This window comes from Leopardus geoffroyi, chromosome C2 (assembly GCF_018350155.1).
Source record: "Leopardus geoffroyi isolate Oge1 chromosome C2, O.geoffroyi_Oge1_pat1.0, whole genome shotgun sequence".
NCBI lineage: Eukaryota > Metazoa > Chordata > Mammalia > Carnivora > Felidae > Leopardus > Leopardus geoffroyi.
Window position 1 is genome coordinate 143,746,242 of NC_059333.1, and position 24,179 is coordinate 143,770,420.

The 24,179-nt window shown below is 35.1% G+C and overlaps 1 protein-coding gene across 17 annotated transcripts in view; it reads right to left on the reverse strand.

Moving 5' to 3' along the window:
* Nucleotides 1-24,179, reverse strand: part of SLC4A7 (solute carrier family 4 member 7) — a 110,621-nt gene that overhangs the window by 4,573 nt on the left and 81,869 nt on the right. For 12 of the 17 annotated variants that reach the window (XM_045436380.1, XM_045436391.1, XM_045436388.1 and 9 more), the window contains 10 exons: nucleotides 22,899-23,004; nucleotides 20,620-20,781; nucleotides 20,113-20,226; nucleotides 17,255-17,416; nucleotides 16,820-17,071; nucleotides 13,418-13,486; nucleotides 11,951-12,124; nucleotides 6,942-7,073; nucleotides 4,578-4,675; nucleotides 1,576-1,683 (listed from right to left, as the gene is read on the reverse strand). In XM_045436380.1, the coding sequence (XP_045292336.1) occupies nucleotides 1,576-1,683; nucleotides 4,578-4,675; nucleotides 6,942-7,073; nucleotides 11,951-12,124; nucleotides 13,418-13,486; nucleotides 16,820-17,071; nucleotides 17,255-17,416; nucleotides 20,113-20,226; nucleotides 20,620-20,781; nucleotides 22,899-23,004 (1,377 nt within the window). The remainder of the gene's footprint in view (nucleotides 1-1,575; nucleotides 1,684-4,577; nucleotides 4,676-6,941; nucleotides 7,074-11,950; nucleotides 12,125-13,417; nucleotides 13,487-16,819; nucleotides 17,072-17,254; nucleotides 17,417-20,112; nucleotides 20,227-20,619; nucleotides 20,782-22,898; nucleotides 23,005-24,179) is intronic. The other 5 variants (XM_045436382.1, XM_045436393.1, XM_045436381.1 and 2 more) reach the window with 1 other exon arrangement.

Genomic DNA, 24,179 nt, shown 5'->3' on the forward strand with positions numbered 1-24,179 from the left:
GAGTTTCTTAAAATGGGTCATTTTATGACTAAGTTTATTAGTTTTACTTTATAAATAAACAGTTGTAGCATGTGACATTTCACTGACAAATCCATTAAAAAAAAGTGATCTTTGCTAATATAGATAAGCATCAAATAACTTCCTGCAAAATGTAACACATTTACAAACTTTCTCTCCCCAAATTTGGTTCACAAATATAAGATCAGAACACATCTATTTTATATTTTCAAGTTACTATCAAATACAATGATTCCATGTACACGGATTTAATTGACTAACTCATAAATGAAAATACACTGTGGTTTGCTGCCTTCTCCAGATAAGACTGAAGAAGAACCCCCAAACATTTTTCTGTTAAATGACATAACCCCAACACTGTCTTTCTTTCCCTTTGATTTTGACTTGAGGAACAACCTGAATGAAAGGCAGAAATATAAAAGATATAATAATATTATTGTAAGGTCTTTACATTTATCAAAATAATCTCAGCCACGAGTGCTGACAAGGTGTGAAAATTAAGAGTAAAAAGAATATCAAGCTAAATTCTAGCTGCATGGAATATACAAAATGACAAAGAGTTAAACTTAAAAACTTTTAAGATCAAAGACAGGAGGAAATAGTCCAGCTTAGAGAATCAGAACTCAAGAAATGATTAAAAAAAAAAAAAAAAAAAAGGATAGAGATTAAGTAGGAGCAAAGCTCTAAGAAGAGGTAAGGAAGGAATGAACAAAACCTAACCAATTATTATCAAAAGACAGTGGCCAGAAAGATAATAGCTAATGAGGAACAGCTAGTGATTGTTTGTCTGGAAAAGTTTTGATTGGATATCCAAGCAGAATACACCGACACAAAACGAGTCTGGTACAAAGTGACACAGAATACCTGCTGAGTATGAACGACTGAGTACACTGCTGGATAACACCTCATTTCTCCACAGACCCAAGGGAATCAAGTACCCTTGGGCACCTAACAAAAAAATCTAAGGAAGGAGGTATGAAATAGTTATGGAGTCCATGCTCCCTTATAAAACTGAATGACCGTTATATCCATGGATTAAATTTCTTCCAACTATCTTCTAGGAAAACATTTACCTCACCTGAAGAAATGGCAGGCTAAAACAAAACAAGACAAAACCAAACAAGGAAAACAATCATGTGTGTCTTTTTGCTTGGACCATCAGAAAGAATGACTGAGGGAGCATCCAATTATAGAATTTATGTAACCCCTAATCATTATCTTTCTGTACATGGTTTCCGATCTTTTATATATTCATTCCATATTACCATAGGTGATATTCACTTTTATTCTAAAATGGCTCAAATTCTTTTTGGAAATAGGCAACCATGAGTTTAAAAAAATAACTTCTTTGGCACTCATATCTGATTTCCAGTATTCAGCGAAATGATGGATAGACAGATGAAAGGAAGAAGGAAAGAAGAGAAGAAGGCTGGTTTGTTAAGAGAATAAAACTTATGCAGATTGAGTTAAATGTAATGGTTTTATTAAATAGCTATCTAGGCAGAAGTCAACTGAAAATCGGCTATGGTTAGAAAATGCGTAAATAGTTACAGCTACCTCGTGTTAGGCCTGGTTACTTTGGCATTCTCAGTATTCATGGAAAGTGCCTTCCATTGTGCAGTTTTGGCCATTTCATCTGATATGTTAACAACTGAGGGATCAACACTAAAGAACAAATATACTTTTTGGTTAGTATTCAGTACTTGCAAAAGCATTAATATTGTCGCTCTTGACTATATAATATTTGTCTTCATCAACTTAAAACTGAGAAAGCTCTTTGTCTTGCACTTAAACCAAGGTCTAGAAAAACATCAGAATTATGTAGTTCTGTTATAAAGATATCACGAAGCATTGTATCTTTCTGCATAATCAAAGCTAGGAGTTAAGATTATAAATTGGCAATGATGCCCAAAGATGATCATCTTGGCTCTAAACGTATTACTGAAATAACATAAAAGACTACATTAATGTGCTTGTAAATATAAAAAATATAGCCTCAACACAATTAGAAAACTTTCATACCTGGCAAAAATCTCAATCTCATCAAATAAATATCCCCAGTTAAAGAAAGAAAAACTGAGATTATTTTTTAAAAAAACTGATTTTTAATAGCTTTTAAAAAAACCTTTAAAAAGAATGGTTGAAAAGGCAATCAAAATCAAAATCAAAAGAACGAAATACTGTCCTTTCATTGGAAGAGAAAAATGTAACCATTCCATGTCTTTATAAAATATTGCAACATTCCTTTGAGATGAATCCAATAATGATCATATCCATAAATAATCTGGGGCTCGAGGTTATCAGTCACAAGTCACAGGAAAGTGCTATGAAGTTAATAGAAATATATTTGCAAGCCCTTTTTCTTCACCAAAAAGTAACATTTCATGCACAGAAGTGACAAACACAAATGTCACATTAGACCTTAAATACACAATGTGATGGTAGCTATGTGATAAATGACTAAACAGCAGTCCTTTAGAAAAGTGCTAGCTTTGTTTACACTTTAAATCCAATATCGTTTAAAATAATAAGACTGCAGGGGCGCCTGGGTGGCTCAGTGGATTAAGGGTCCAACTCTTGATTTTGGGTCAGGTCATGATCTCAAGCCCTATGTCAGGCTCCAAGCTGAGCATAGAGGCTGCTTGGGATTCTCTTTCCCCCTGCCCTTCCCCCACTCACACTCTGTGTGTGTCTCTCTCTCAAATAAATAAACATTAAAAAAATAAATAAATAAACTTTATTTAAATAAATAAACGAGGAAATAAGACTGCAGAGAAGTGTAACATGGTCCTTAAAGAATCTCTAGGAAAAGGTGCTTTACCAAGTCAATTTTTTTAAGGTGGAAAAAATTTGAAGGCCCAAATTCACAATGGCAGAGCCATTCCAACTACCTACTGTGACTAAACATTTCTTTGGTTTGTTGCCAACTTCAAATAACTGAAGAGAGACATTCCTGAAGCACTTTCTAGCTTCAAAATGTCCTCCTCTAAGAACTTTCCCATTACTAAAAATTAAGACTTTTCTGAAGACAGTACATGTTTTGTTATTCCCCAAAATAAAACTACATGGGAAAAAAAATCAATTCCTTTCATGTTTAATGGAGTTTTGCAGTTTCCAAATGTTTTCCTGCATTACCTCATTTGATTTTCATGGCAGGTAATCCAAAGCTACTTAAGACTATAAAATATGACAGATAAACAGATCAGCCGATTTCTGGCATTCCTGATGACCAAATTTTAAGCAAAGCAGCATTTATCATGGCCTGTGCCATCACTTAAAGAGCCAAAAGTATATGTACAGATAACCATCCTTTTTGTTAAATATCAGACAGTGTTAAGTATAGATTCCACTTAAATTTGTCAAGGCCCGTGTATAATCATACTGAGAAAGGGATAATGCAGACTAGAGAGACTAAGTGGCAAATAATTTCAGCAAATTGATGAGTCACTAATAACCATCATGGCAGCTCCTATAGTCTTAAGTCCAACAAAATTAATACACTAATTCATTGAACAAATATTTACAGAACCCAGCAAAGCAGAGCACTATAGCTGCGTATATCAAGACATCTATACTTGGCATTTAATTTAAAGAACATAAGAAAGATTTGAGGGAAAATCATAAAAGGTGACACAGAGTACTTAATACCAACGATGAAAATTAACAGTAAAAATTATAGAGGGAACATTACTTATGAATTCATCTATCAAAACAAATCAACATGTACAAGTCTAAATACAACATCTATAAAAACTATAAAGATTAATTAAAAATGAAAAAAATCTGAAGTTAATACCAACAAACCTTTTCTATTAAACGGAACCTATATACATTCTATACCTGACCTTTCTACTATCAAGCGCTAATCAGAAATAGAATAAATGTGGAACCAGAAATCAGATATGTGCATAAATAATATAGACTTTTATTCTTTAAAACTACAAAAAAGTACACAGAGTTTAAAGACAGAATTTACCACCATATTTGGTTCTTAAATTTACATATAAACCACTAAAATCATACATTATAAACTACGTATGAAATGCAACTTGTCCGTGACATGAGCCCTCACTGACAATAGTCAAGTCACACCTTTGCAGAGTAAGAGAGTTCCAGGGCCTCTACACATGGTCAAAATTTGGAAGGTTATCAGACAATGGATTACCAACGTTTATCTTTCAGCACACGCTGACACAGCCCCAATAAAGGACAGAAGGGAAAAACCTATACTACTGAGAGAATGGGACTATTCTGAGTTTTGTGTTCTCACTTTAAACTTCATTAAAACAGAAGGAGTGATACAAGACAAGTAGCTCTTGTCTGCTTGGCATGTGAGTTGGTTTAATGTCCTGGTCTAAGTCTGGCCTATCACCTGCAAAGGGAAGGGCCTTGCGACTCCCTTTCGAATTCACGAGGCCCCCGGTTAGTTGATATGCTAGATGCCAGTTTTGTCATCTTTTTAAAAATAAAGATCGCTACTTTAATGAAGCATTACATGGTTTATTCATGTACTTGAAGTGTATACAAAATACATTTTACAAGATAAAGTTTTATCTCACCTATATTTCAGGGCTTTAACCGGAATCTGTAAGAGACTTCCTCCTTCAAATGGAAGGTGCACAGTGTCGTCATCAGCTTGAAGCATCCGTTCAGCTTCCTTCAGGGCACATACACAAAAAGATTACTTTTCCCAGAATATTTCCAGGAGGACCAATTAATATGTAACATCTTCAAGAACTGGAAACCCAAACTGACAATATTATTTAAATATAACATATTTGCCATGGCTGGAAAAGTCCTTTTACTATTAGAAACATATACTTACGGCACAATAGAACACAACCATTTGGAAAGACTAAATTGTAAATGCTTATAATGTTCATTTAAGTTTAACCGTTAATACTATTTTAAAAATAGATCTGGCTACATAAATTTTATTATCAATTATTAGCACAGAACAAGAGATAAAATTCTGTGAAACCTCATTACAATACACTGTAAGCAAAACCTCATTTGTAAAGGAAGGGTTTCTCGATCTCAGCAATACTGACAGGGCCAAACAGTTCTCTGTAGTAAGGGGCAGTCCTTACTACGACTAGTAAGTAAGTAACACTAGTCCTAGTGTTAAGTAGCATCCTAGGCCTCCACTTACTGGATACCCCTCCAATTCTGACAATGAAAAATTTCTCAAACATTGAAATATGACCCCGGAGGAGAAATGTCACCCCAGATGGAGAGCAACTTCTATTGGAGACATGACCCAAAATCATGACGTCATAATCACTGGGGGCAGGGCTGGATGGACTGGGAGAGCATTCACACTCTTCTTCTTAACAACAGAAATCCCACTATTTGAAGGTGGCAATATACCCAGCTTTTAAAAAGTCAGCGTTATGGGGCGCCTGGGTGACTCAGTCAGTTAAGTGTCCGACTTCGGCTCAGGTCACGATCCCACAGTTTGTGAGTTTGAGCCCCGCATCAGGCTCTGCGCGGACAGCTCGGAGCCTGGAGCTTGCTTCAGATTCTGTGTCTCCCTCTCTCTCTGCCCCTCCCCTGCTCGCGCTCTCTCTCTCTCTCTCTCTCTCTCTCTCAAAAATAAATAAACAGTAAAAAAAAAAAAATAATTAAAAAGTCATCATCAAAAAAACCTCCAAAACCCAAAGCTCAATTTCCCAGCATCCCTTGCAACTCCATGTGGCCATGAGATGCACAAATAACTTACTGGATGACAGTTCTGGAGAGACTCCTTAAAAACAGGACAGTAAGGGGAGGGCAGGTTTTGCTTTCTCACCCTATCCCCCCTCCTCCTTCCTGCTGTCTCTCATGCTAATATGACAGCTCCAGCTCGGAATCCATTTCGACCTAGGAGGGGATGCTGAGTATGGAAACGGTGCTGAGGACGGCACAGCGCAGCCCAGGAGCGCCCGGACAACACGGTGCGACTGTCACATTAGCTCACCCCTCTTCTAAGATTTCTTCTACCTGAGCCCAGGAGCTCTTTGTGTTTAAGCCCCCTGTACTTTTGTCTCCTGTTATACACACTGACCCTTATTCCGACTTAATGCAGAAAATAATACGCAGGCAATTTTCACCTAAGTATTTCATAAATAAATTCTACCGTACTTGAAAATTCACCAAAAGCTCATCAACATTTGCACATATAATATAGTTTTAAAGGAAACAAGAATCTTTAAAAAATTTTGGAGACTCCATTCAAATCAGTATTTCCAATTAGTATCCTGATTAAAGAGTCATGATTTTTCTTAAAAGTAATCATAAAGCCAGCAATTCTGCCATAAATCAGCACTGCGTAATCAATCCAAACTATGAAAAAAATACCAACAAGCCTTAAACATATTTGTCCGTGAAGTTTAATAAACGCATTTTCGTAAATACTACACAATATAAGGTATATACTACGTTGCTTTCTCTCAAAAATTAGGGGGAAAAAATAATTTTGAGTTTAATTGTACTTTTCGTACAATGATATTTAAAGTCTTTTTTGTCATTATGTAGATGTCAGATTAAAATGTTAAAATTTAAATGTATGCTAAAATGTACTTATGAATTTAAGATTTCTGTTACCTATGTTTTAACACTGCTAAACTCTGTCACTGTTAATTAAGTACACATGGGATACGTAATTTTTAAAAGGCTGGTTTTGGGTCAGGGCTTTGAGGGGGCAAGTTGGTAAAATGGGTAAGAACTTATGTTTGGGACGAGTTACCTACGAACCTCCCTCTGCCTCAGTTTCCTTATAGGTAATCTGGGAATGACAAAAGTACCTACACTTCATAATGATAAGGTTCTTAGGAGGATTAAAGGAGCTGATTCCTGTAAAGTGACCATAAGAGTGCCTGCTACTTGGTACGAAGTATTAAGCAACAATGAATAGTGTAAATTTAAAACTCTGGTCTTATTACCTCTTTCTCTTTTTTCTTTTTGTCATCTTCTTTCTTTTTCTTACTTTCTGGCATGAGATCATCAAGCCAACTAAGTTCTCTCTTTGTGAAACACAGATCCATGAGTTTGCGTACAAAAACTAATGCGAGAACCTTAAAAAAGTGGAGGAGAGAATATTAACTATATAATAAAAATTAACTATATAATTTGAAGAGAAAAAAGTATCAAATGATAAATAACCAAAAAGTGATGCATATATTTTATTTAAAAATCATTTCATATACCATCTTATTTCAAAGGAAGTGAGTTACCTATTTATCTTTCAAACTTCCTGCTCAAAGAAAAGATATTAAAAATACCATTTTTAATATTTTCCTATATAAATCCCTTGCACTCTGCATAAAATTAGAAAGCAAATTAAGTATACATAGTATCTTCACAGTAAAACAAGATTATTAATTTTTATGACTTTAAATTATACACGTTATATAGATAGATACAATTTTAAAAATCTCCTAAGCAATGCATTAGAGAATCCATTTCCCAATATTAGGTTTAAACTTTTCAATTATATAATGTGCTTTCCTTTATTTACTTATTTAAAAAAAATTTTTTTTAATCGTTATTTATTTTTGAGAGAGAGACAGACTGTGAGAAGGAGAGGAGCAGAGAGAGAAGGAGACAGAATCTGAAGCAGGCTCCAGGCCCCGAGCTGTCAGCACAGAGCCCAACGTGGGACTCGAACCCACGAACCACGAGATCATGATCTGAGCCGAAGTCGGACGCTCAACCGACTGAGCCACCCAGGCGCCCCTAATGTGCTTTCCTTTAACTGCTACTAAGGTTGAAGAAACGTTTGCAAATGTTCATTGACCATTTGGACTTCTTCCCTTTCTTCTTACCATCTTCCTTATTACTGTCTTTTGCCTGTTTTTCAATTGCTTTTTTATGACTTTTATTCATGAATTCATAAGTAGTGTAGTTTAGATAACTTTTATCTACACTACTACTACACTTTTATTCATGAATTCATAAGTAGTGTAGTTTAGATAAAGGCATTTTATTTGCCTTATGTGCTGCAAATACTTTCTCCCAGTTCACAATACGATTTTATTTACTACATTCATAGAAAACACTTAATTATCATGTGGTCAAATAGATCTTTCTTCCTTTCACAGTTGGGTTTCCCTATCTTGAGAAGTTATCCTCAATCACTGGACTATATAATATTCTTCAAAATTTTCTACTACATTTTAACACTTACGTCTTGAATTCATTTATGGTTTCTTTCTGAATAAGGTAGTGAGTAAGGAAGCAACCTTAGCTCTCCATTCACAGTCAAATCATCCAAGACTATATACTATTTTTTCCCATGTAGATGAGTTATCATCTTTAATGAAATGTCCCACTTATGGTATTCAAGTGGTAAATTCTCACATATATTCTGATAAATTCTATTCTTCCGATTTATGTCTACGCCCATGTCAATTCCATACTATGTTAGCTGCCCTCACCTGACAGCAAATTTTAAATATTTAGTTATCACAACAGTATGGTAGCAGCATAGGAACAATCAAGTCCCTCCCTCACCCCAGACCCCGCCAGGAATTCTTAATTATCTTTGTTTTGTTATTCCTCTGGTATTTATTACATCTTTACTTTTTTATTAATATGCAACTTACATTAAAATAGAAAAATATCATATGTACAGTTTGATGCTTTTGACACATGTACATGTCTGTGAAACCTACACCCGAATAACACACAGAACACTTCTACCATCCATGTTGTTATCTGTGACTCTGGCATTTATTTTTCTCCATAAGCTTTAAAATTACCCAGTTCACACTGACAACAACTTCCCCACATACACACAAACACATGCAAATAAACTCATACAACTCATTCCTGAAGTGACATCTTTACAATACTAAGAATGCAAAATAAAGAGCATGGTATATCTTCCTATTTGTTTGGGTCTTAATTTTATGTACTTCCACATTTTATGGGTTGAATTGTGTCCCGCATGAAAGACGTATTGAAATCCTAACCCCCTGTACCTCAGAACATGACTTTATTTGGAAATAGGGTTGCTGCAGATATAATTAAGAGGTCATACTGGAGGCGCCTGGGTGGCTTGGTCGGTTAAGCGTCCGACTTTGGCTCAGGTCATGATCTCACGGTCTGTGAGTTCGAGCCCCAGGTCGGGCTCTGTGCTGACAGCTCAGAGCCTGGAGCCTGTTTCAGATTCTGTGTCTCCCTCTCTCTCTGCTCCTCCCCTGTTCATGCTCTGTCTCTCTCTGTCTCAAAAATAAATAAACGTTAAAAAAAAAAAAAATTAAAAAAAAAAAAAAGAGGTCATACTGGAGTAGGGTGGGCTCCTAATACAATATGTCCAGTGTCCTCAAAAATGGTCTTATAAAGACACAGTGATACACAGAACACATGACAACGAAGGCAGTTTGGAGTTAGGCAGTTGCAACATGCAGAAGGCCAAAGATTTTCAACAAACTGCCAGAAACTAGGAAGAAGCAAAAAGGAGTGCCTCACAGGTTTTAGAGGGCCCCATCCACACCTTGATTTCAGACTTCTAGGATCCACAGCTATCATATAATACATTTCTTTGATTAAGCCAATGGTTTTCTGGTAACCACCTGCCCTAACAAAATTCTTATTAATTCTATTAGAACTTTTAGTCTTTTTTTTTAATTTGAGTCGTTTGAGTTTATAAGTATATAATCACATTACTGACAAATAATGTTATCTCTTCTTTTTGCCAATTATTATATTATTCTTATATCATAGTTAGAACCTTCAATTCATATCAAATAATAATAATAGCTGGCTTCCCTATATTAAAACTCATTTATAAATTTTTATTCACAGTGACTGCATTTTATAAAAAGTCTTTTTATCTTTAATTATGTTGATAATTCTTGCTTGCTGCTCAAGTATCCCAGTCTATTTAAACATCATATATTACTTATAGAAACACTGTAAGTTTATTTATTTGTTAATATCTTCAGATTTTTTACCCTTATATTGGTAACTGAGAAGTCACCATCGTTCTTTCATACTTTATTGGGCTTTGGTATTAAGACCTTGCTAGTGTTTCATGACCAAAAAATGCAGAAGTTTCCATCTTTTCCTTTGGTTTAGAGTAATTTAAGAAGTACTGAAACTAACTGTTCTTTAAAACTCTGCTGTGAACCCATCTGGGGCCCAGGATCCAAGAGCAGATCTTTAACCATTTTCCCAGTCTTGTGTGCAATTGACTTCTACATATCCATAGATTTTATACTTCTCTTTGGGTTAACTCCCAGAAATGTATGTATAGAATGGAACTAATCCACTTCTTCTAGATGAGTGGTAGGTAAACCACAGCCCTTGGGTAAATCTGGCTCTACGTATTTTGTATGGACTATGACCTAAGGATAGTTTGTAAAGATGAACATTTGGAATTGATTTGATAATAGGGAACACTAACTTTGAACCTCATTAAATGACAGAAAAATTATCCCAAATGAGAAAGAATTTCATTTTTCTCATTAGTAGTCTTTCATTTAAAAAAACTGGACAATTACTTTTTAGATTTCAACAATAAGAAACTGTGGACATTTCTCTCCTGTTATAGAAGTTCCTATATATCTTATCACCCACAAAGCTGAAGATAATTTACTATCTGACCCTTTACAGAAATAGTTTGTCAACCTCTACTCTGGATGTTCAAACTTATTCCTATAGATTCATGTAGCATTTTCTTAAAGCCCCTCATATCTCCTCCATAGCTATGGTTATGCATCTCTTCTCTCTCTTAATCTTGTATATTTTGCTCTTTTTTTCTTCTTTACTCAAGCTTGGAAGGAATTTATTTATTACCAATATTTACAAATAAAAAAATTGGTTGCGTTTAAGTTCTTCTTTAATAATATATATAGTGAAGGGTATACATTTTTCTACAACTTTAGGTATATCTTAGATGTATCTCACAGACTTTGTTATAAGTTCTCCATTGAAATACCCACAATGTTTAACTCAATTTTCTACCCAGGGATTATTTCAGCATTTAATTTCTAAATACTTAAAGATATCTTTAGTGTTTTTCAATATTCATTTGCAATGTAATTTATTTGTGATCAGGAAATATTACCTGGATAATTTTTAAGCTTTTTAATTTTTTAAGATTTTCTTTGTGGCCATGTACTAACCAATGTTTACACGGTATTTACAAAAGGATGACTATTCCCCATTTGCAAAATGTGATATTCTATGATAATTTAGTGAACAATACTGTCTTATTAATATGATCTAAAAAAAATTTTTTTTAACTTCTAGATCTCTTAATTCCTGGGAAAGATGTACTGAAACATCCTATAAAAGAAATATGTTGTTTTGGTTGCTTTGCTTCTTATACCTGGCTATCATCTTTGTTCCATAAACATCTTAAATTCTGAAAGTTATTTAAAAAAACTGAGCCTGGGTGGCTCAGTCGGTTAAGTGACCGACTTCATCTCAGGTCACGATCTCTCAGTTTGTGAGTTCGAGCCCCACGTCGTGCTCTGCGCTGACAGCTTAGACCCTGGAGCCCACTTTGGATCCTGTGTCTCCCTCTCTCTGCCCTTCCCCCGCTCACACTCTGTCTCTCTTTCCTTCAAAAATAAATAAACATTAAAAAAAATGTTTTTTTAATTAAAAAAAAAAACAGCATTCTACAGCCCAAGGACTAAAAAAACAAAACAAACTTTAGAAAATAACAAGCGAATTCGGTTTCTAAAGTGACTGGTTTAATAGCTAGAAAGGGCCAATTCATATTTCAAAATACCTATGGTGCTTAAAATGGGCTATTCTCTTTCTCATATGTAAATATTACTAATACATTACTACACTATATTACTAATATAAATGTTAGTAAAATAATTACTGTGTTCAACAGAATTAATGATTAATACATAAATAAGTAAATTGATATGTAATTATTATAAATAGTGACAAAGTCTGAAAAAAACAAACAAAAACCAAACAACCTTACCATCATGGGAAAAACTACCGCAGCGGCTGAAGCTTTTATCACCCACAAAAGAACCAGACAAGTAAGCTGAATGACCGTGAAGATATGGACCTTCCAGAGAGGCACGTAGCGAAGGTATATCAGATCGGGCTGATGCTTAGCAGGCATTCCAAATAATTTTATACGGTCAAAGAACTACGTATTGAATGGAGGACAAAACAAAGCAAGACAATTATTCAACAAAAACATCATTTCTGTTACTTAGCAAAAGAAATTACATTCAACCTTAAGAGTTTTGTGATTTAAACTAGAACTTCCTTGATATGTTCTGAGAGTATAGGAGAAGTTTCAGTACAGAAGCCCTGGACCCAGCAGGGTGGAATGGGGAAAGGGTATCAACAATCATTTTGAACTAACAGAATTAATTTAATGAGAAAACTCAAACCAAAGTGTCTTAATTTGGAGGATTAAAATATTTAGATAAACGTATCTGCTATAAGCAAATATGCAAGTCATTTAATCTCTTTGAACTTGTTTTCTAATATGTACAATAAAGGTAACAATTTTCAAGGCTCTTTCCAACTCTAACATAATCAAGTCTATGAATACAGCCTGAAGTACAATTACCAATTTTTTACCCATTGGAAAGAAAGCTATGAGCAAATTCCTTGGTCTTTTGGAGCTTTAATTTCCTCATTTATAAATTAGGAGTAAGACCAGACCTATCTACCTCACAAAACTGTTGTAAAGCAGGGGGGAGGCAAGTGAGTTAATGAGATCATTTCTTGACCAGTGGAGGAGGAGATCCAGGACTACTGAAAAAAATAAGATGTTGCTTGCAACTTTAGACAACATGCTTTTCATGATAGGAGGTGGGCATGTGGTACTAACAGGGCTTTATGAGCTAAATGTTTTACACAAAGACTGAATTCAAATCTTTAAATTTTATCAGGTTTGTTTTCCAGGAAGTATTATAAACAAGACAGAGTAGGAAAAGCACTGGGTTCCAGTCTTGGTTCTGTTGCTCAGTTAGTTAAGAACCTTCAGGGAGTCCCTCTATTTGTGTTTTCTAGTTGGCAAAATTAGTATTTCTTCCTTTCCTACATCCCAGTGTTGTTCCGAGAATCACAGATAATAAGACACACTAGGCTTTACAAACTGTCTCGCACCATACAAACTGCCAGTATTACCATTCTAGTCCTCGACATCCTCCCTCTCACTATACTAATCTTCATCAACAGTTACAAGGCCTTTCATTGGCTTCAATTAAAAATAGGCAAGGACCATATCAGTTCATGACCTCATTCTTGAGGGGAAAATGTGTCGTAAGCAATAATCACTTGGAAAATGTGGATCTGAAGTCACCGGTTAACCTGCCCCCCAAAATATCAGAGTTGAGAATACATCACTACCATCATGAAAACAATCTTTGTAAACTTAAAGTATTTTTAAGCCTTTCAACAAAATCATTAAGTACTTCAGACTTGCCTGGATTCCTTTTAATGAGGAAACTCCCATGTAAAGGAAAACGCCATATAGGACAGGCATTGGAATAAACTGCAAGCAAAACGACCACAGTTAGAATAAGAACTCATGCTACTCAAACAATTTCACAATAATAAATACACAAAAACATAGTGAGTACCTATGCAGACAGAATTAAAGGATCTTTCAGAGGTAAGACCTAACTCTTCTAGAAATAAGGAAAATGCTAGTAAACGGTAGCAACCTTGAAAAACAGTTGGGTCTTCTGCATGTTTCTTCCGGAAACGGGAGTATGTTCAGTGGTTAAGAGCATGAGCACTACAATTGGACTGCTTGGTTTAAAAAGCCAGTTAGCTTTAACCTCTCTATGCTTTATTTCTGCAACCGACTGCATTAAGATGAAAGGATTTCAAATACTAAAATACTCAGAAAAGCACTTGGTGAGTACTGATCACTCAGAAAGCATTAGCCAGGAATTAAAATAAAAACTTACTTTAAAAAACTAAAAATTAAAAAAAGCAGGAGTTATTATTATTGCTATCACTTCCATATAGTAACTATTATACGACAGTACCGTTTACTGATATAATAATTGAACTCCACCCCCAAAAGACAGTCCATATTACTCTGGCAGTTGGAGGCATCCCCAAATGACTACCTGCCGTGCCTAGGCACCCTACAGGAAAGCCATTAACAGGCTCCAGTCATCTACTCAAAAACCACAAGCAGCACTCTCACCAAGAGAGAGGCCTGTAAAGAAAAAAGACCTGACAGCTACAGAGGAAAACCACATTCACTTTACTGAACAACCAAGTATTTCCTTCCTAAGAAATGTGGGAGGAAAAAGTACTTCAGAAAGAGAAGAAAACAAGTTAAAAATCTAATAAGTACTAATAAATCCTCAGGAAATTTCAGGAAAATATTTTATCCATAAAGCAACTTCAGAATGCCAGGAAAAATAAATGATCAGAATGAAAAGAGGGAAATCTAAAGATATAATTATCAAAATAATTAAAATTAATTTTGTAATGATTTTGATGAGACTAAAGAGATCAATCTAAGGAAAACAGGAAATTTTCATTAACAGTGAGGTGGCAGGACAGGGATGTGAGAACATATCCAGGTCTAGTATCTACCTAAGTGAAGTTGAAGAAATATCTAACAGAGAGAAGACAAAATAAACGGGAATTGGCAGAAAATTCCCGTAAGTTTCCAGAGAACAATGGCCCATCGGAAGACAAGCAGGATAAATGAAAGTCTTCTATCCATCTATTTACCTAAGTATCCCAGTGAAATTTCAGAACACCAGGAGTAAAAAGGAAATTGTAGTAACTTCTAGAAAGGAAAAAAGTGCCTCTGAAGTTACAAAAAACAAAGAGATATCACACATATTATTCGGACCACTGATCTATAGGAAAAGATAATCTCAAAAAAATTTTTTTTGAACACTGAAATGCATGTCTATCAATCAAATATGAGAATAATTTGAAACAAGCAAGAACTCTGAAAGTTTACCACCCATGGCATCACACAGGAAAAAAAAAATTACTCCAGGAATTCCTTTAGCAATACAAAGAAGAAATGTAAGAAAAAGTGGCAATTTTCTTTTTCAAAGTAAGGGAAGTTAACAGACACTAAGAAAACACTGGGTCCTAAGGCTTGGGTGCTTACTCTTAAGCAGCAGCGTCAGTTAAGTGAAATAGGGTTATTTCTGTCTCCACGCGGGGAGATCACACACTGCTTAGTTCTCAGTGAACATATATATCATACCATCATAATGCTGATTATGTGTTCCCAGAAGGTTTACATTTTTATAATTTAACGTACAGGGAAAAAAAGCATGGACAGTTTAACTGTAATTACAGCAGAGAAAGTAAATGTTAGTAACCATTACAATAAAGCTAAAAACAGAATCAACTCAACGCAGGTGACAGTTGGGAGAGCGCGTAGTGGACATTGAAGTGTGCTAAATCCTCATGAAACATCCACCCCTACGTGACAGACTCCCAGGCTTTTTGGTCTCAGAACCCCCTTTATGTTCTTAACAGGTACTGTGGACATGCTCCCCCCAAACACTTTTGCTTTTGTGAACTCCAAGAGGTCCCTGGACTAAACTTTTGAGATTCACTGTCTTATAGGTAAAGAGATTCAGTATAAAAATAATAAAGCAAAAAGTAAAATTATGAAAGTATGTAAAACTAGAATGCTTGTAGCCACCAAAATAAGAAATAGAGAAGTTAAAAAGAGTTTACCTCTGGAGAGCGGCTTTTAGAAAGTGAGGGAAAACTGGGAGACTAACTTTTCATGTTAGAGCTTTCTTGCCGTTCTATTTGAAATTTTTTGCCTATATGCAGTCAATACTTAAAAAATTTAAAAGGCAACCTACCTTAATAGGGGACAATATCCCCATAAGAGGTACTAAGTATTCCTCCTCTTATGCCAAGTACTTCTAACAATACACTTACACTAGGCAGTAACTGCCCATTTACCTGTTTCACCAACTAACTAGACTGCCAAAGTCTTAAAAGCAGACAGTAATGTATCCTGTTTATTATTATTTCCCTATTCCTAATAGCACAGTAAGTACTCAACAAATATTTGGTGAATTAATTGGTTACTAGAAAGTTCATGAAACGAAGGCCAAAGAATTCTAGCATTTAACTTTTTTTAGTTAATATGGTAACATACATATATGCTCTAAGTTTCTGCCCTAATGTATAAATGTACACAACTCTTAACTGAATAATTTTCTTTGCAATAAAAATAACTAAAACACCAAGGGAAAAAAATGGAATTGAGTTCATCCATAATAAACAGAAAGCTACAGATTAGGTACTTCACTACACTTGCTATTGTTAGTTACATTTCTTAATCACTAGACTCAATAAGATATATACAGTAAAAGTCAGATATAAGTAAAAGATATTTAACATAAAGTTTAATTTCTTGCATGCTTCATTTATATTAGTGGTTTTTGTTTTTCTAACGAGTGCTACTACCTCTATTTCGTTTAGTTTATCAGAAATAACGCATTTATTTATTTAACAGCAATATTATTTTCATATTTTGGTCAAAGAATTGTTTCATCCATGTTTCAATATTACTTCCTTTAAGATGCCTATAAAATTCTCTGGGTATATTCTTCTTTTAGATCATAAGCCATGGGCTAACTCCTTCCAAAACTCTATAGTCCTTAATACTATCCTTTTACAATATTTCTAAAATGGATGCATCTAACACTGAAATGCCTACTATACTAAATACCAGTTGCCAAAATATTATTTTCTAAATAAGTTCCAGAAAATGAAACTAATTTTAGCTATTTTAATGTTCCATTTTCACACAACCACATATACACTTTGTAACAAAGAAGATTTTAAAACACGGCGGTGAAGAGATTTTTACCTTTAGCACTGAAGTCATGAACACAGACAGGCCCATGAGAATAAAAATCATTAGCCCTGTAACTCGCTGTTCACGAATTCCCAAAAACTTGGGTTGTTCTCCTGGAGCAGAACATTCAGATTCAACTTTTAAGCTGTTGACGTGACTTATTGACAACACTGTTGCAGCCACAAACCACGGAAGTCCCATGATAGAGCAGACGCCCAACATAACACCAACCATGAGCAAATCAAGGTGATAGCCAGCTCCTTTCTGGAAAGTGAAACGAACATGAATACTTGTAAGTCTAAACTGTTCTTTTGGGTTAAAGGACTAGACTACTTCATAAAGAGAGAAAAAATAATTTCCTTCCACCTCACATCTTTCAATTTTCTAGTTATTATGTAAACACCTCAAACTCTTGAAATAACACCTGACACAAAATGTAAAAATTACCTTCAATTTGTGCTCCTTTCTGTTTATGATGACAGCTGTAATCTGTTGATCCATAAAGATGAGAATGGTACAAAGCAGAGCTGGGATAGCGGCTATTAACAAAGTCCACCAAGGATTTTCTCCCAACGGGCTTATGATCCAGCCCCTACTTGGATCAGTAGGCTGTTAAAAAATTAAAGATAAATAGAAAGAAAGAAGTTTCCTCCTACTGCACAAATTTCCACATCATAGGTTGTGTCTATTCCAAGAAATGCCAAGGAATCAAAAAAGGACTAAATTAAATCTTGGGACATATGAGGGAATTACTTGCAAAGACGGCCACAAGAATGCTTCCCATCCCTCGATGCAAGTCGCTAGTCCAAGTAATCAGTCTTTCGATCTAGAGGTGGGATCCATTTCCTCCCCTGGGACCTAGGATGTCTCTATGGTTTACTTCAGCCAACAAAATAAAGCCGAAGTGAAATGTATGATTTCTGAGTCTTGATCTCAAGGGACCTTGCAGCTTCTTCTCTAACTCTCTTGGAAGCCTGAGATCAAGCTGTTGAGTAAGCCTGGATAAGTCTTCTTGAGGGTGAGATACAATAAAGTGAGAGAGAGATGGGAGCCAACTACCCCAGCTGTTTCAGCCATCTGAATGGAGTATATTGCCCCACCAAGGCAATGGATGACTGCAGCCACACAAAAGATCCCAAACCAAGAGACCCTACTCTACCCTACTAGGTTTAAGTACCAAGTGCCACAGATTTATGAACAAATGAGGGATTGTTGTTTTAAAGGCTTAATGTTTGGGGAAGTTTGTTATAGACAAATAGGTAAGTGAAGCAGAGTGTCACTTCAACAGGCTCCTAACCTACTTCAAATAAAGTGAGGTCCATCTACTGCCTAGATCAACCCCTAAACTAAACTGCTTTGAAGATCTTGCAGACTAGTGATCTCAGCAGGGTCGGTACTAGATCAGAACTGGGGCCTCCGGACATACTTTTCCAAAGCATCTACTGACAAAAACCTGGCACTTTATTAGACACAAATACATTTTGATGCTGAAACATAACATCTGTTTCATAATAAAAATTTTAAAAGATCTTAAGAGAGTTTAGTTTTCTTGGAGGGCACTGGATATATTGAAATCTAAAAGTGTTTTCACTACCTAAACTTCACCTTAAGCCTGTTTTTCCTTCATGAAAACGTTTGTCAACACATAGAGGAAATTCAATATTTTCAAATTCAGGTATTCTAATTCTCCCACACTGATACACATTAAACTGCTTAATATTCAATACTGTACCTGAATAAAAATATTTTACCTATACAATGCACAATTCTTAAGTGTTCCTTGATTTATTTCCCCAATGCATCTTATGACCCTTGAAATCAGTTTGCTACTGGAAAGCTAGATCAATGAACGGATAACAAAAATATATTTACGAATGAAAATAAGGCACTATGCCCAGGATTGCAGGAAATTACATCAATATTTCGAACCAGTATTAATTTACAGTTACATTTATTTCTAAGACTTGGTAAAAATAAAATGAGTTCCATATACTCATCTCTTAATTAAGGCCTAAAATCTTTAGTGGTTCAATAGCTATGCTTTTAAACAAAGGTATCCAAATTTTATTATATACTTTCAACAGCAAAATTTTAAAAATCTGAATAATATTGAGTATATCCAATGGCTCTATACGCATCTATGTGTTATGTTACTAATGGTGCTCCATAGTAAAATTCATATAGTAAATATTATAAAGCTAATTTTCTCTTATTTTTAAATAAAAATATAAGGAGACCTTCTATATAATTTTAGTGGATCATTTTCCACCCATGCACTCGTACTTCGGAGGCCACTCGTTTTAAAAATAATTCTTTCCTCCAGTGAAAGAAAAAACAGACTAAAATTATATTCACTGTATTCCTTATTTCTAATCCCCTTTAAACCTTCTATCTTTAAAAGAAGTCATATAATTTGCTATAAATATAAACATAACCAGTGACACAAATACTCAACTATAAGAAAACCCCAGAAACTATTCAAAAGTTACCAACTCCTACTTAGATAGGGAAACAATTCTTGGATGCTGTAACACACTTGTGGTCTGTTATGTACAACATAACTACAGTCTGCAGATGAAAGCAAAGGGTTTCTAATTGGTCAGCTAAGTATCATTTTTCTCCTTGAAGAATACATTCGATTCTCTCCTGAGTTTGCTGGAAAACGATACATGCAGAATTTCATTTCATTATCAGATTCACCACCCTTCTAGAAATTTAACTAGAATCTCTTTGTTACACTTTTAAATTCAAGTTTGAGTCACTTCCTTATAAAGAAATGAAGAATGTTTCTTCTGCCTGGAAAACACATCACAAACTCCAGCTATGACTGCAGGGTCAAGTTTTTAAATGACTCCCAACTATTTACCATTAATATTTTCATTCATTTTCCCTCATGGGACTAACTTTGATACGTTCTTGCCTGTTTCCTAATAGATTCATTTGTCTCTTCTCATCTTGTCATTTTTTATGTATGTGAGAAATATATATATACATTTCTATAAAGTGCCCCACTTAATTTAAGAGGCACCTGGGTGGCTCAGTCGGTTGAACATCCGACTTCAGCTCAGGTGATGATCTCATGGTTCATGGGTTCGAGCCCGACATCGGGCTCTGTGCTGACCGCTCAGAGCCTGGAGCCTGCTTCAGATTCTGTCTCTCTCTCTCTCTTTCTCTCTCTCTGCCTCTCCCCTGCTTACGCTCTGTCCCTCTCTCTCTCTCAAAAATAAACAAACATTAAAAAAAAATTTTTTTGTAAATAATCTGGTATTCCCATGTAACAAATAACCAAATGTTTTAATCCTTACCTCAAATTTTTCAGGAACATGAAGTTTAGGAGATGGAACTCCTACAAGGTAGTCAATTGCAACCATTATTACTATTGTGAGAAATACAGCAAAGTCACTGATTGTCGATCGCACCTATGTTAAAAGGATCAAGTTAAAATAAACACAGAAAAACTGTGTGTCCTTTCTAAATAATTCATATCTTTCACATTAAAACATGCCACTAGAAAGTGTCAATAAGGTTTTTAATTAGTGATAATGTGTCAATGAAGTACATTTATTTCTAGTATACTTTCAAAAAGATAAAAGACACATTTCATAACTAACCTACCATCCCTCATGGTACCATGATCTTCCTACTATTAGTTCAGACATGTAATATGCATCTTTCTCTAGAAGTAATTGCTTTACACCTATTTGACATCAAGTATTAACCTCAAACAATTTATTACAGTTTTGAAATAAACCAGAGAAACAAAAACTAAAAACATGAATATTACCAGAACTCCAAAATCACATCCCAATTACCTTGGTAGGAAAATACCGCTTGGTCTTAAACTGCTTGAGGAATGAAGACAGAAAAAATGTTGTGAAAAATAAGATGACACTCCAAAAGAGCACATCTGGAATATAAGGTCCATGAAGACCACAGGCTGACCCTACAAACACACCATGAAAGGTTTTACATTCCTGGGGGGGAGAGGGGGGAGGGAAGGAGAAAAAAATAGAAAAAGGAGAGAATAAGATTCTCAGATACCTAATAAATTACTAATGAACTCTATTGACTCGAAGATGCTAGTGACTGAAGACATGCCATTATTTTATATTTTACTTAGGAAGAAAAAACACTGCCAAGTCAACTTTAACACATCATCAACCGTAAGACATACCCTGAGTTCAGAGATGCTATAGTTTGAAAAATATATGAATCTTAAATCACTGAACGAAAATACAGTATTTTGCCAAGTTACATCACACAGTCCTTTCTTTCAACTCCACATACTCTTTAGTGAAAGCTTCAGAGTGAATAATTTCTGAATACTTTGTATGCATTCTTGATGGTCCACAAGTTTACTATCTTTCCCTTACTTCTAAACAAGTCACTTAAAACAAAAGTGCCAAGTTCAAATGAGGAATAAAAAGTTGTTGGGCTTTTCTGACTTCACTCAAGACTCAGGATTAAAGCATGGGACTAGGAGCAGTAAATCAATCATTCAAACAGTATTTCCATTTAAAAAAAATCAATAACTTAATGATACAGCATAATATAAATGCAATAATAGAAATATTTTGACCAGATTTTCCTTTTGGGGAAAAAAAATAACTCAAAGGCAACCAGAGATTAAAAAGGACATATGCCTCTAATGTCATTTTTCTCTTACTTATATTCTAATGAGACTTGTTTTAATGACACAACTCAGGTTTACCAAGAGAAAAATAGTCTCAGGTTCCATTATTCTCAATTTCTATGTGCCGAAATGAGTAAAGCCTCAAATTTACAATATGGCTCACAAAAATAAAAGCTAAAAGTACAAAACAAAACAAAACAAAAACCCAGGCCTTTTGAATATTAAGACACAGCAAAAAGACCTGTATCTATAATATCAAGACCTCCTATTCACCATGAATGAGATTTTTTTTTAAACAAATCACTTTCATTTGAGCAACTCTGTTAACTCTACCTCTTTTGTAGAAAAAATGACTTTTTAAATATAAAGCAGTCAAGCATGAATCTAAGTTGATTACTGATATATAATGCTTTAAGTCAGCAGTGTCCAACAGAACTTCCTATGATGATGGTTCAATGTCTCCACTGGCCAACGTAGCAGTCAGCAGTCACACAAGGTGACCGAGTACTTGAAATGTGTCTAGTGCAACTGAGAATTGAACCTTTAATTAAATGTATTTAACTTCAATTTAAATAGATACACGTGGCCAATGGCTACTATACTGGACCATAGAGACATAAATTATCAATGAGATAAAATTTCAGATATCCTTCCAATGATATAGTTAGGAGTTATATTTAGTGAGAAAAAAATGGCCTACAATTGCTTATATAAAATTGCTTATATGATATAAAAAGCACCACAGAAACTCAGGGGATCTTGGTTTTGATATTGCTACAATCACTTTATGACTTAATCTCAAATGCCAATCTGGGAAGTGCCCAAAACAGATATTCTACAGCTAGGACAATATGCCCCAACAGAATATAAGAAGACGTAATAGTATTCAGTACACAGTAGGTGCTCATTACATGTTTTTTGTCCTTCTTCCTTCCTGAGGTGCTTAAGTTACGTTAGTCTCTACAAGTCTCTACAAGTCTACAAGTCTCTACAAGTCTCTGAACAAGGTTTAGTTTGACACTAAGGCATGAGGAAAGCACTCAGGATCTTCTAAATAAGCTGTTCATGGAGCAGATGAACTGATACAGAGCGAGCAGGACAAGAAGATGTGGGCTGTTCTAAACTGCCAACTGCAGTATGTGCAACCACAGTCATAGCAAATACTTTCCGTGAATTTATCAATCTACGTGGAACGAGAAACCAGAAGTATGTTCACATCTTTTTAATAATCATACCTTGGAAGTCATATTTAGTCCTTTTTATCCCCCTTACCAGGTTCATTCTTTGCAGCCTACTGTGTGATACATAAAAATGTGGTAACTCCTATCTAGTCAACACAACACTGTGTTCTGAAAACATACCGTAACTACTAATCAAGAAGAAAATGTAGGTCTACTCAGAAAAAGCTAAAGAACTAGGTTATTATTTGCAAAATCCTTTATCTCATAATGTACTCACAGAAACAGTGAGATTCTCCCAGGAAATATCGTGTGCTGTTAAATTCTTTTCCTTCCACACCTTGAGGGTTTCATTGCTAGGGTTGGAGGGTTCAACACATACACATCTGAGAAATGAGAACAGGGTAAAATTTTAAGGATCCTACATTTCATGTTTACATTGTATTATATCAATCACCCAATGTGGTAGCTTTTAATCTAACTTTTCTCCCCATGTTGCAATGCATGGAGACTACAAAATGAAAACACATCAGAAACAATGGAACGGATGAGGTTTGCCTTATATACATAAAATGTAACAAATACAAATATCAATACAATGATATTTTAAAGAATATCTTAATGAAACTTGTTAGATGTATTCCTTGGGGGGGGGGGGGGTGCAGTGCTATTTTCTTTTAAAACCTGACAAGATACTACCATATTTAGTAAGGCCACTCTACTAAATCTTACCTACTTGACCCCCACGGGAGCAGCTCTGCCTCCCCAGGCACACATAAACGAAGTACGAAGCTCCCAATACAGAGATACTCCTATTTCTGCTTTGTACTCTGACAAGCCCTACCTACTCATGCTCATCCTTTATGGATCTTAAGTTTCATTCTTAAAGAAATAAATGAAAAACAATTTTTCATCAGGATAGAACTAGGAAAGTCATAAGGAGATCGGAAAGTTCAGTTTATATCCCCAGAACTCACTCGCCTAAAGAAAAACTAGGAACACACACACACACACACACACACACACACACACACACACACAAGCAAAGAAATCTCTAACTGTGGATTTAAAAAATAAAAAGGAGAAACACACAGGAATATTCCCAATTAGATTATCAGCTGTTGAAGAACAGGCAAGAGGCTGGACGTTGGATTCATTCCATGCTCTATCATTTCCTAGCTGTGTTTGACCCAAGGCAAGTTTTAACCTCCATGAGGCTGTTTCTTCATACACAAAAAGGGCTAGGATATGAATAACTAAGTCAAATGTGATATGAATTATCCAACAGCACTACACAGTTGTACCCCAGTATTTTGGTAACCACTTTCTCCTTGTAAGTCAATCAAACGCAGGATCACGTTTATACTAAATGCTATATGCTACAGACAGCAAATACAGGCATCTACCTAGATATGTTAGACTTTTAATTGAATATATTTGTCAACCTTCTGTAACTATTATGATCACTTTTCAAATCCTATTTTATTCCAGAGTCTTAAAAGATGTTCAATTCATGCTTTTCTTATCACAAAGCAAACAGTCCAGCAAACAGCATCAGAGT